Here is a 13,993-nt window from a genome sequence, read left to right on the forward strand (position 1 = left end):
TAATTTCCCATCTAATTGACTCCATACCCTCTTTTCTACAAAATATAGTTCTCTTGTCTAATAGGTAAATTTGCAATATATATTTTTGTGTTTATATGATAGGAAGAAAGAAAATAAGGAAGAGAAGGTTGTAGGGAAGAAGAAAGAGGAGGAATAAACATAGAAACAAAGAACCAAATAAAAAGAGAAAGAAAGAAATGCAATTGGAAAGATAGACAAGATAAACAGACTTGAAATAAAGCCCACACTCTAAATGAGAATACAAAGACAAGTTCAACTATGGTTAAACAATGTCAAATTGTGTTCCCCAAACTTTTTGAGTCCAAGAACCTCTTTGAAAGGTTGAAATTTTCTGTACAAAGCCAGGAACAATAGTTGTTCTTTTCTATCCACTGATTTTAAAAAGATCATAAAAAGCTATTATGATTATAAAACTACTTTTACATAAATCACTATTTTACAGATAGCATATACATATATTTGAAAAACAGCGTCAGATAAATTATTTATTTAGCCAGTGCTGATGTTTGGATATGAGGAACCTTTATAATAATTTGGCAATACCCAGGAAGTAAGTGTCCTACAGCATGGGAACCTGCGTAGAAGATATCCACAAAAGAAATATAGAAGAGAGGACCCTCACCAAAATGTCTAATCTTTAAACTGTATGTAGGAAAAGAAAGTATAGTCTTAAATATCCTGCAAAAATTAAGCTTTAAAAGAAGAAGATAAATATACAAGAAGAGAAAAATTTACTTTTTAAACGGGGTCTTTAACGAAAAAAGGGAAAAAATGCTAATAATTATTACACAGTAAAAAATGGCAATAATTGGAGTAAATGATGTCAGTCAGATCACAATTCCATATCATTATATGAAACATCATTTTAAACTGTACACATATGAAATTTCTAGAAAATTAAAGGGTAATGCAGACGTTAGCATTTAGCATTAGCAAAAGACGTTTCCCAAAAAGGAATCTGTTTTACAAATTGTCAGCATGAGAATAGTTTGAAAACAATTTTAAAATAAAGTGCATTTATATGCTGATAGAAATGATTACTAATAATAACAAAAACATAAAGAATTTCTCAAATACTGAGACTTTGATTGCCATTAGAACTGAGAGAGAAATAACCCTATTAAATGACTTTTACATCTAATTTTAAAAAGCTTAAAAATGTAGTTATTGTAAAAAAGTATAAAATTCTACTGAACACGGGTATCACAGATAATTTTTAAAACTAATAAAAAACGAATGAGATAAAAATATAGTTATATGACGTCTCTTTTTATGATCTGTCTTTACAATAAAAGAAACATTCCTCTATACAATTTCATTATTTGAAAAAAAATACTTAACATGGCCAAGAGAAAAACAATATCTCACAAACTAATAGAATCAGAACATAATTAGAAATCAAAACATGAAGTTGAGAGAGAATATAGAATGTTTAACAATAATCTATTAAGAAAAAAACATAGGTCACTGACTCGCCATATGACAGTAAATGTTAGTGTCAAGCAAAAACATCCATTTATGAAGAATCCTCTCATAATAGCAAGTAAAGAAAATCTGTATGAGGAAATAAAAATACTCCCCAAAATTAAGTTCATAAGAGTAAACTCTAGTAGATATGTAGGGAATCCAAAAAAAACAAAACAAAAAACAGATATCTATTATGTAAGAAGCAGAAGAGCTAAAATAGTATTTTACAACAAATGTGTACTGACACCATGAAAGCTTTCCACTATAAGACTATAAGATGTTTCTTACTTATACTTTGTCAAGAGAAGCAAAATATGGCTCACAAGTCAAATCCAGCCTATTTTTTATTTTTGTAAATACTTTTACTGAAATGCAGACAACCTCAATTGTTTACTTTTGTCTATAATTGGCAGAATTGAGTCGTTACAACAGAGACTGTGCAGTCTACAAAGCCTAAATATTTACTATCTGTCCCTTTACATTAAAAAAAAAAAAAATCAGCCAACCCCTACTGGTGAATGAGAATTGTTTTCTCTTTATTTAGTTACCTCAGGAAATTCGCAAGTAACATCACTAAGGTCATTTTCCTGAGCCTGCTGTTCCAAAATTTGGAGTTCATATTCTGCAGTACCTAAGGACATCAAATAAATTCCCTCTGTATTCTCTTTCAAGTTAACGTCTTCTAGTCCATCTTCAAATCCACCTCCTCGTTTCACTCCATTTCCACACACATTTTCTCCATCATGTGTAATTACATTATCAAGTGGTATGTCCCATGTCTCATCTTTAACTTTAGTGAAAATTGCATCTTCTTTATCTTGCTTCTGTTGTACTCTACCAGCAGGTGGATCTTCCAATGGTAATAAGTTAAAATTCCTTCTGGGCCTCAATTCAGTCTCGGCAGAACCAAGTATCATCTTCCTCATTGAATGTAGATTTTCTGAAATATCCTTCAATAGTATAGAAACTCTAAAAAAAAAAATAAAGTTAAGAAAAGTTCATTCAACTTTAATTGCATTAACTATAAGGACAAGTTTTAATGCTTTTGAATAAGTAGCAGCTTTCTAAATTGACCTTCACTTAAGTACACATTGGATTAAGGTTGTTCTTCAATCTCTACTGCCCACTATACTATGCTTATTGCTGGCAGGCTGCTCTCTAACACAGCAACACACTTCTGCATTCAATAGTTGACTGATACGCTTATTAAGTACTATTAAGTACAGCAGTGTTTGGTCCCAAACGAAATGTTTATGTCAGCCATACTTTTTATGGCAACTAATTTAATTAAATGTAAATCAAATCAGTGTGATACATGACCACCAAAAAAAACGAATGCCATTTCATTGAATTCTAAGTTGAACATATGGAAAGGCTCAGCAAATGTCTTTTTTTAAAAAAGTTCTGTCTGAGTAACTATAGTTAAAATAACTATAAAAGTTTGGAGGAAAAATATTAGGACTCTGCATTCAGATTGCTTCAAGTGTCTGAAGTTTTCACTCCATTTTAAAGGAACTGAAACTGGAAATTGTAGGTGATACATATTGATGTTTGAAACAAGAAATTGCAAAACTCCAAATAGCAGGCCAATATTTAATGAAAAAGCCATGATGTATGCCAAAAGACTAGGAACACATACATATTAATATGTTAAGTTAAAAGAAAATGTTTATGATCCCATGTTTTACCTCATTTTTTCCATTTACTGATCAAACTAGTCCCAAATGCAAGACCTAAGAGTGCTTACGATATTCGAAAATGATGCTGCTTTGCATCTTCAAAAATCTCAAAACTAGAGACATATTCTTTATATTAGAAAAAAATTTCCTTCAGTGGACAAATGTAAGAAGTAAAAAAATATGGAGAAGATGTATATAAATAAATATGAACTGAATTTCTTAACTATTTAATTATATTTGCTAATATAACTTTTTTTTTCCCCAAGTCAAGTTGTTGTCCTTTCAGTCTTAGTTGTGGAGGGCGCAGTTCAGCTCCAGGTCCAGTTGCCGTTGCTAGTTGTGGGGGGGCGCAGCGCACCATCCCTTGTGGGAGTCGAACCAGCAACCTTGTGGTTGAGAGGACGCGCTCCAAACAACTGAGCAATCTGGGAGCTCAGCAGCAGCTCGGCTCAAGGTACCATGTTCAATCTTAGTTGCAGGCTCCGCTGCCCACCATCCCTTGCGGGACTCGAGGAATCGAACTGACAACCTTGTGGTTGAGAGCCTGTGCTCCAACCAACTGAGCCGTCCAGGAGGCAGCTCAGCTCAAGGTGCCATGTTCAATCTTAATTGCAGGGGGCGGAGACCACCGTCCCTTGCGGGACTCGAGGAGTTGAACCCGCAACCTTGTGGTTGAGAGCCCACTGGCCCATGAGGGAATCGAACCAGCAGCCTTCGGAGTTAGGAGCACAGAGCTCCAACCGCCTGAGCCACCGGGCCGGCCCGCTAATATAACATTTTAACTAAGTGACTTTATACAGCTATATTATAACCAATCCCGGTTAACTGGAGAGGAAAACCATTGCTAGAGTGTAAAATGAAGCACACTTATCTTGCATGTTGGTTATGGGCCTTATTCAGCAATTTTTAGTTACTTCACAAAAGTAGAAATTTGAGGGAGAAAAGGAAATATAATGATCAAAGAGACATGCTTTACTATTTAACTAATGCTTGTGTTTAGCTCTTCTAATTTTTTGTATTAAAAATCAATACTTAATAAAATCTAACATGACTTTTAAAGTTTTTATACTGATGATTCAAATAAAGGTTTGATCATTCATGAGAATAAACTATTAAAAATGCTGAGTTGTTTCAAGAATTATTTCCACACTGAAAAATAGCACTATTAACAATACTCCAAAGTTGGGCTCAAGCTTAAGTTGACCACGTCTAGATCAATACAAACATAGGCAAAATTAAATTTAAACCTAAAATCTCAGTAATTCTAACAATCTAAAATTCTTCAAATCTTATAAAGAACATTTAGCATTATACACAGGTATTCAAATATAAGACATGTATGTAAATATATTAGTGGGAACAGTTAAGTGACACAGTTTAATTGTTAAATGCACAAGGAATGTTGTGACATATAAACACAGCAACAATGAGTGACACATAGATTGGCAAGGTTGCAAGGGCTCACTTACCCTGTGCTAACATCAGAGAATAACATGTTTTATGTAAGATAACTATTTACTCTAAATAATACCAAAAGCTGTCCTGTCTTCTTCAGTAAGGTACAGTGTACTTTTCCTTCTTTCTTAGGATTGTTATTATATTACGTAATAGCCTGCAGACAACCTAAGCATCCAGCAGACCGTCGAGTGCATGACAGCAATACAACAGATATGTACTGAATTTAAATCAATGACTAAATATAGTCCAATACCTTCCCAGGTCCACTGGAAGCATAAAGCTGTTCCCTTTTGTAACAAATCTCAAACTGCTCTATTTTAAAAGTTCTTCTAATTTTTATAGTTTTGCCCACTCCTTCAGAGACAGCCAACTGTAACCTCCAGATTTGTCATGTGCATACCATTCCTTATCCATACCTGGTTTTCATTTTAACTGGATACTTGCAAACTGTATCTGTAAACGAAAAGCAAATATGTTCTGAATGAAGCCTCAGGTACTCCACTACAAATGCAGTTAGGTGAATTCATGCTTAGAGCATGTATTATGGCTATTCAGATGCCTTTTTTGTTCCCTCCTGGTTCTGAGGTATAATCTACATAAGTAGGTATTGCTGTAGAGTTGTTACAAAGAACCTGAAATAAGAGATTTAACTAGTTCTTGTTTTGGCACTTAATCTTTACAAGATCTATCTTTACTAAAAATAAATCCAGTATTTCCCATTCTCTAGTTTTAAGGAAACCTATTTAGCTTTGGTATTATAAAGCAAAGCATTAAAGCATATGTAATTTACATTCAATAGGTATTTTAATTGCCAGAACAAAAATCTGAAATGTATGTAAACATCATGTAAAAGGTAATTTCTCATCTTTCAGGGAGAGAAAAAATGTAAAAATGAACAAGAAATGGTTTTACTGGTACCCTTCCCATTTGAGAGTTACATCTTTCAGAAATTCTCAAAATCACATTAAAAACTACTAAACCAAATTTGTAGAAGGAAAAAAAATGACTTCGAAAAATAGCTGAATTTCTATATTCTGTTTGGATATCTCTCAATCAAAATATATCACAAATCTCATCCAAAACAGGATACATTAACATTCATTGTCAGAGTCAGAATTCTATTTCAACCGCTTCATATGTCTACAAAGCATTTTTGCCTCAAAATTATATTACCACACTGTACTCATTCACTGTTCAAAAGCAATCCTGCTTTTAGATATTTAACAAGGAAGTCATTCAGCAAGTAAGACAAGGGCAAGACCTGGTTCCAAAAAAGAGCTAGCTACACAGCACCAGTAGACCCATGTCTGTTAATCCAAATATCTCAAGTTATCTAGTACATTAGCTCTAAAATGATCTTTAAAATCTGAATGCCTCCTGTTCTAATAGTGTACTGACTAGGTAAAATTTTTTATATAATAATCGATAATAATGGGAAAATTGAAGCTGTAAATATAAAAGTTTTTATTTATAAATTTCAAGTGAACAAACTATAATTAAATGAAAGATGCCCATAAAAACAAAGAAAAAGATAACTTTGACTCTTAAATATTTTCCATCACATGGACTTATGAACTTTATTTTGCTTTGTTTCATAAAACATCCTACAAAGCAGATAGAAAAGCCTTAAACTTTTTTATGTGTGGACGGGAAAGGGGCCACGTATTAAACCTGACAAGCTCAGAAGACTGAAAATAACCACATAGATGGTGAAAACATAAAAAAAATTTCATAATTAAGTGGGCCGTGGCAGGAAGTCACATCTTTAGCTTCCTTCATAAAGGTAATCCGTGCCTGTAAGTGGGCTTGTTGTTTTTTTGCGCCTAAAATAACCTCTTTGGAATGTCAGTAATCCCCCTCCCCCACCAGAGCAGGAAAGTACTGAATCTCTCATTATTATTCTTGTCTTTTGATCAACATGTTTATGAGAACTATTAACTATCCTGTACCCACCTATGTGAAAGAAGTACCTGTCTCTCCAATTTACTTTTATCCAATCCCAGAGATTTCCCCGCTTACTTTCTCCCACCCCCTTAATCTATCACCAATGGATTTCATGTAACCTTTCTCTTTTGATTTTATGTATAAAATAAGCTGCAATCCGCCAATTCGCAGAGCATTTTCTCAATCAGCTGAGATTTTGCTTCCCGGCAATTGTCGTCAGTTTGGCTCAAATAAACTCTTATATGCTTTCTCTTAGGCTGGATGTTTTTCGTCGATAGATGCATAATTTAACAATTGGAAAGATATCTCTCAAATTCATACATTGGTCTGTGTGCATGTATTAAAGCAAATTTATGGGTCTACTTTAATGAACAGTAATTCCTCATAGATAGAAAACCACAATAAAAACAGACAGAACTGATTTAAAACAAAAAACAAACCAACAAAAAAACAGAAGATATTTAACCTCTGTGGATTTTCCAATTTTTCGAAACTGTCTGGAAGATGCTTAGCCAGATCCATCATCTCCTCAGAGACTGAAGCCAATTGTTTCTTCATATCACTGGATAGTATTTCTTCCTCTGGAAAAAAAGAATCAATATTAATCTGCAAACCATAAAGCAGAGATATGTATTTAGACATTTATTTAAACAGTATTAGGGCTCACATTGTCATTTTCTTTCTTTAAGTGAATTCCAACAAAAAGACTTCCTTATCCTATCTTCAAATCATCTTAGTCATTTTATTTCCCTTTAAAATTTTTGCTGTTTAAATTTTAGAATAAATTCGAAATGATATGCATTCATACATATTACAACCCACTGGTTTTATCAACCAAGGCAGAAGAAGATAGAAATGAGAATTTGAACTATTTTAAAATCAGAAATTAATATAACACCATGTGGCTGCTACTTATTAAATATAGTTTGGTAAAACATGACCTTCCCCAACAGCCATTCCTCACTGCCCTCATTATCAGTCATCACCAAGATAAAACATGAAGCCTTTCTAATCAGTGATCGTCTTCCAAACTCTGAACTTCATTCTGTCTGGCACATAATTCCCCATCAGTACCACTAAATCGGCTCTCATTTCCCAAACCTTTCCCTGGCTTAGAAGTTCTTACTCTTTATTACCACTTATCTTGTCATTCAAAAAGTTCAGCTCCTCGTAAGCATACAACATATACAATCTGCTATTCCTGATTGCTGCAGATATCTTCTGATCCCAAAATCACATCCTTTCATTCATTGAAGATTTTGGCACCTGGTTCACTACCTTTCTCATCACTACTACTCCTGTGATAATTTCTAATGATTTCCACATTCACAGAGATGCTCCACCTAAAAGTGTGGCCTTTTCAGTTCTTTGATCCCTCCATTTCCAACAATCTTTTCCTCAACTAGCCTCAGCCACCCATTCCCAAAGTCGAACCCTTGACCTTATAAACGCCAATGAAGTCACCCCTTCCAAACTTCAATGGCAAGCATTCCACCCTCTGAATACCAGCATGTTCTCCTTCTTCCAAACATGCTTTCTCCAACAAAATTCTTTCACGCTTGCAGAACCAAATCCATTGCCCCTACAGCCTTTTCCTTATCCATTATCCTTCCCACTCCCACCACTCTCCACCACCTCTGACTTTCCCCTTTCTTACCTATATTATAGTAATCATTCGCTTTTTATGGACTGAACTCATTTGCTCCTTCCTCTCTCCAGGGTATTTACCTGGCAAAATCCCTACTCTAATTAAATCTAGCTTTTTTACCTGTTTGATGTCTAGACCCAAACAGTTGAATACAGCTGAAAATACAACACATCTATGATGACTCACCTCACATGGCTTTAAATTCATGACACAGATCTCAAATGAACGCTCAGTAATGACTGCATTTCCCACTTTCCCACACTCAACACGACTGTTTCATACCTCTTTCTTTCTCTCCAGCGTCCAATATCAGTTTGTTTCTCCTTTTACTCAGGGAACAACTCACCTCTTATTTCACTAAGAAAATAGAAACAAGAAGAAGAGAACTATCTCATTGTCCTACCTCCAATCGGCTAATAGTCTGTATTCATATCACTACTCCCATTTATAGCAAAATATCTTGAAAGAGTTACCTCCAATTTTCTACTCCCATTTTCTCCTAAACGGATTCCAAGTAAGCTTTCACAACCCCACCAATACAGCATAGCTGCTTTGGGAAGGGTTACTAATGGTCTCCACACTGTCAAACCTAATTGTTAATTCTAGTTCCTCATCATCTCTCTCAAACTCTCCAAGGTATTTAAAATAGTTGGTAACTTCCTCCATTTTCTACACTTAGCTTCTGAACACCACACCTCCGACACTTGCTCCATCACCATTGCCCCTTCTCAGTCCTCTTTACTGCGCTCTCCTCATCTTCCTGAATGTGGGTGTGCCCTTGATGTCAATCCTTGAGTCTCTTTGGTTCTTCCTTCCATTCACTCCCTATTTTACCTGATTCAGTTTCACTGTTTTAACTCCCATCTTCCTACAGATGATTCCCAAAGTTACATCAGGGTCAACCTCTCCCCCAACCACAGAATCATCTTTCCAAGATATGTTCTTAGATATCAAAAGGAATTAAAATGTAGCATGTTCAAAACTGAAATCTAGGTTTTTCTCACCAAAACCTGCTCTTCCCATAATTTTTCCATTAACAGATCCTTCCATTCAATCAGCTGATCCAACCAAAACATCTGGATTGTTTTCTCAGTCTCTATATCTCCCACCTTACAGAGACTTCATTAGCAAATTCTTCACAATACATACATTCAAAACATATGCAAAATCTACCACTTCTCACCACCTCTGATGCTACCGGCCTAATCCAAACAATTATCATCTCTTACCTGGACTATTACAACAGCCTCCTAACTGACTTCTCTGCCTAAACACTGGCCCTCTATAGCAGCCAGAAAAATCCTTTTAAAATAAAATTTTAATCATGTCATTCTGCTCCAAATCCTGTAACGGTTTCCCATCACTCAATGTATTTATTTTAATTAATAAAATATGAAGTCACAGCCTGTAAGGCTCTAAATGACCTGGCCCGAGCTATTTTTCTAGCCTCATATCCTACTGCTCTCACCCTTACTCATTTGGCTTCAGTTATGCTCAGTGTCCTCAAACAAGGCAAGCAATCACACTCAGAGGCTTTGCCCCTTCTTGCCAGTATGCCTGCTGTGTCCTTCCCTCAGATATCCACGTGGCTTGTTCCCTCTCACTTCAGTCAAGTGCAACAACTGGAACAGTGCTTGACCCATAATAAACGCTTAACAAATATGTTCTATGAATACATTAATATTCCCTTTCCAAAACAAGCTTCTAAAGGAAAGCTGTTCGCACATGCTTTCTCACACTCCTTAGCTCTAACTTAGTCCTCCATTCATGTTAATGATTTCCACCCACCTCATTCCACTACTCCACTCTTGCTAAGGTTCAGGTACCTTCATGTACCGAAGCCTGGGGACTCTTTTCTGTTTTACCAGCACATGCCCCAAAAGACCACTCTTTCCTCAAAACCCTCTTTTGTCACCCAGTACAGCAAAGCTGCAGTAAAAGGTTACAAATGATTGCCACATTGCCAAATCTAATGATTAATTCTAAGTCCTCAGTTTCTCAGACTCTCAGAATTTAAAACAGTTGAGTGCATCCTCCTACTTTTGAAAACATGTTAAGTTGGTCTTTTGCACCCCACACCTCCTAATTTCCTTCTATGCCCACGGCAACTCCTCTGGTGGTCCCTCCTCCACGCAGACATTAAATACTAATGATTCCTCAAGCTTCTTAGCCCCAGTTCTTTATCTCTAACTCCCAATTATTTTTAACTCAAACCGTCTTCTGAGTTACATACAGGCTGTATGTCTGAGTGCCTCTGGCCACCTCCACTGTGCTATCTCAAAGCCTTCCTTCCTTTAACATACTTAAAATCAACCGCATGACTCCTCAGCTACAAATATGGCTCCTCCTCATCAATGCTTTTTATCTCTGTTGCTCACGCCGACAACTCAGAAATGATCCTTGTCACATGGCTCTCATCATCTCATCAAATTCTGTTGCTCCTACTGCCCTATTAAATGTATTCTGAATCTACCCACGTCTCCCTGTCCCCAAGTCAAGTCACCATCACCTCACTTGGATTACGTAGTGGCACAGCCTCCTAACAGGTCTTCCGACTGCAACCCTCGCCCTCCTACAATCCATTTTCTGCTCTACAGCGCAAGTCATTATTTAATGTAATTCCCATCACTCCTGTGTTTAAAACGCTCAAGAGCTCTTCGCAGGGAATGTAAACGCCTTCACATGGCTTATCCGCTTTCCTTTTTCTGCGTCTCCTTCACTTCTCACCCTGCTATATTCGATAATTCACCACACTGAACTACACGCCTATAGATACCACGAACTCTCTTATCTCTGAAACTTTTGCATCTGTTATCTTCTGTACCTATGACACTTTTCTGCTACTCTTCAGCTAGCTAACTACCGCAATTATCTGAGGTCTTGCCTTAAACATCACTTTCTCCAGAAAATATTCTCTAATACCTCCACATATGCATTGGACGCCTCTCCCATGTGCTAACCATAGCACTTGTTTTCCCACATCATAAGACTCATCTCTCCACATTGCAATTGCCTTTTTGTTCTTTTGTATTCCTACAAAACTGTAGGTTTTCCTCTCAGGAAACAGATTTATGTCTGTCTTGTTCACTACTGTATCCCTACATTGTAAAGCACTCAACAATATTTAATAAGTGAATAAATACATTCTTAACTACTATGTCATTTAGTGCTTATTATCTACCACCTTAGGAATAAGCTAATATTTTAACAGTGAGAAACAATGTGCAAATATCCTCTGATTTTCTAATGTTCTAATCTATTTTTATCCTTTAATAATAAGAAAAAAACAAAATCTTATAATTAAGATCAAAATTGGTCATTTGAAAATATCATCCATATGTAGACCAGGGAAAGTCAAGACAGGTGAGGTCAGTATCTCTCTGACTTAATATCAGGAAGGAAGGGAGGGAGGGAGGCGAAAAAAAGTAATGATTATCTTAGTTACAATTCACTGGCATCCTACTCAAGTTACAGCACTTCAGATGTCACAAAATACCTAGATATAAAATGTAATAGAGAATAAAAGTGAGGGTCAAAGAATGTAGCATTGCAATGGCAGGTGCACAGATACCAGGACTTCCAGTATTGACTTATAAATATATGTTACTTTGGTGAAATAGCTTAAACATTCCTCAGAAGCATTTTCATGACAGACAAAACTGCAAGTGTAACCTAGAAACAATTCTGCAAACCACAAAATCAGAAAATCATGAATCCCCTCTGTTGAATTTAATTCTATTATGAGTTAAACAAGTTCTTATATCTTGTTATCTAGCTCAGCTTCAAAAACATATTACCTGACTCAGTAATCAAGATAATTTCTAGCCACAGTAACTTGGCTACAGAAAGTCAGCATGTGCTCATCAGAAGTGGTTTTCCAGGGAGACAAAGAAAGTACAAGAAATCCTCTTATACTTTAACATTTTGTAAAGGAGGGTCTACAACAGAGGGTATGGATCCCTTCTTGTGACAATTATACAGGATATTATATAATTTTATATGACAAGGTAATGCCATATTTTTAAGTTTATTTAGCAAAATCACCTAATTTAATTAACATCTTAACAAACACAATTACTTACAATCTCAAAAAGGAAGCTACAAGACTAGTAATAACAACTATATACAGAGCAATATAGGCACTTTGAAGAGTGTGTCCCTTTTAGTACCCACAACTATTCTACGAAATATTTTTTATGCTATCACCCACGTATCACCCACTCAAATATGGGAAAACAGGTAAATTCCAGGTCACGTGGCTGGGATTCCACCATTGGTCTATGTGACACAAAAGTCCAGGCCCTTCCAATTTACTACCTAGGTCTGCTATCACTGACCTATCGAGATATCTGAGAAAGGCCCTGAAGTTGAATGAGGCAGCCATTCTTTTTGGAGACAAACAGTAGAGTTGTCCCACCCTGGAGAAAATATAGAAATTTAAACCAGGGTAAAGCAGCTTACACACTTCAAATATTTATAACAAGGATGTATACTCTTCAAACTGGGAGAGAGCTGGTTGTATCACTGATGTTACAAAAGCCACAAAGCCCCAACTCTAGAAGCTTAATAAACAGCAATGCTACAATGTTAAAGTAGTTAAGTCCTGCTTTGCCACAAGTAATATGTCTGAAATCCTTATCTTTGGCCAAATAGATCTTAACCTAATGTCAACACTGCTCGGACAGTCGAGAAGTTGTAATAATACTAAATACTTTGCATGTGTATAAATATTGTCTTTTTGGAGATAAACCTAAAAAAAAGCAAACTCAAATGTTATCTTTTATTTTTAGATCATAACATACCTTTATTTATAGCAAACAACTGTGCATCCTCATCCAAATTTTTCAATTTTTGATAAATGATGAGACCAGCCTATAGAAAAACAGAAAAATGAAAAATGCATACTAAAATCACCAAAATAAAACTCTGACCCATCTTTACAAAAACCTAAAACAGTGACTCCTGAAGCACCCAAAAAGCTGAATTCAACTTACTATGTTTCACAGTATTTAAATGTCTTTATTTATTCACCATACCAATTGTGAGAATGAAAAAAATAAGCAGTCTATGTTTTAAAATAAAAGTTTAAGTTTTCATGTTCTAATACTCAATATTATAAGCAGATATTAGTCAATCTATAAACAGTCCCTCTAAGTACTGTTAATAGGAACAATCAAGTCACACTGATTTCTCATGAAAATGCTATAAAATAAAAATGCTATAAAACGTGAGCTAGTTATCAAGTTTTATGATTTTTTTAAACAGAACATAAAGGAAAATTATCAACCGATTTCTGACAAAATTGAATATTTTTCGGTTTGTAAATAGAAGTTTCCATTCCGAAAGTAGATGCAAAAAAACGGGGGGGGAAAACAACAAAATATTCATCCACAAAGAAAAGTATGAATTAGCGGAGAAAAATTGACCAGGACATAAAATATACTTCTTGGGAAAAAAAAACAATAGTGCAATATATAAAGATAAACCCAGATTTCATTATGTACGAATATTCTATAAATATGAAAATGCATCTAACAGCAGTGGAAAGCTAAGTCTGGAGGCAATTTTTCTAAATTTTTACCACATTTTAAATAGAAAAAAATAAAGCCAGTTTCAATATAGAAACTATCTTGTAATTATTTTTATTCTGAAGTTGCTTATAAATCAACATCATCAATACCATTTGTGTGTGCTCAGTCTGAGCCTATTAGCCTTTCACGTTTTCGGAGAACTCACATTTTTTACATACAAATTGGACATTATTTTGGCTTCATGA

At 35.3% G+C, this 13,993-nt stretch overlaps 1 protein-coding gene across 3 annotated transcripts in view; it reads right to left on the reverse strand.

The window, feature by feature from the left end:
* The window catches only part of WRN (WRN RecQ like helicase), a 121,057-nt gene that overhangs the window by 76,658 nt on the left and 30,406 nt on the right, over positions 1–13,993 (reverse strand). For all 3 annotated transcript variants that reach the window (XM_033104960.1, XM_033104958.1, XM_033104959.1), the window contains exons 7-9: positions 13,020–13,089; positions 7,036–7,150; positions 2,037–2,457 (exon numbers count right to left, since the gene is read on the reverse strand). In XM_033104960.1, coding sequence (XP_032960851.1) covers positions 2,037–2,457; positions 7,036–7,150; positions 13,020–13,089 — 606 coding nt within the window. The remainder of the gene's footprint in view (positions 1–2,036; positions 2,458–7,035; positions 7,151–13,019; positions 13,090–13,993) is intronic.

The sequence above is a fragment of the Rhinolophus ferrumequinum genome, chromosome 4 (assembly GCF_004115265.2).
Source record: "Rhinolophus ferrumequinum isolate MPI-CBG mRhiFer1 chromosome 4, mRhiFer1_v1.p, whole genome shotgun sequence".
Classification (NCBI taxonomy): Eukaryota; Metazoa; Chordata; class Mammalia; order Chiroptera; family Rhinolophidae; genus Rhinolophus; species Rhinolophus ferrumequinum.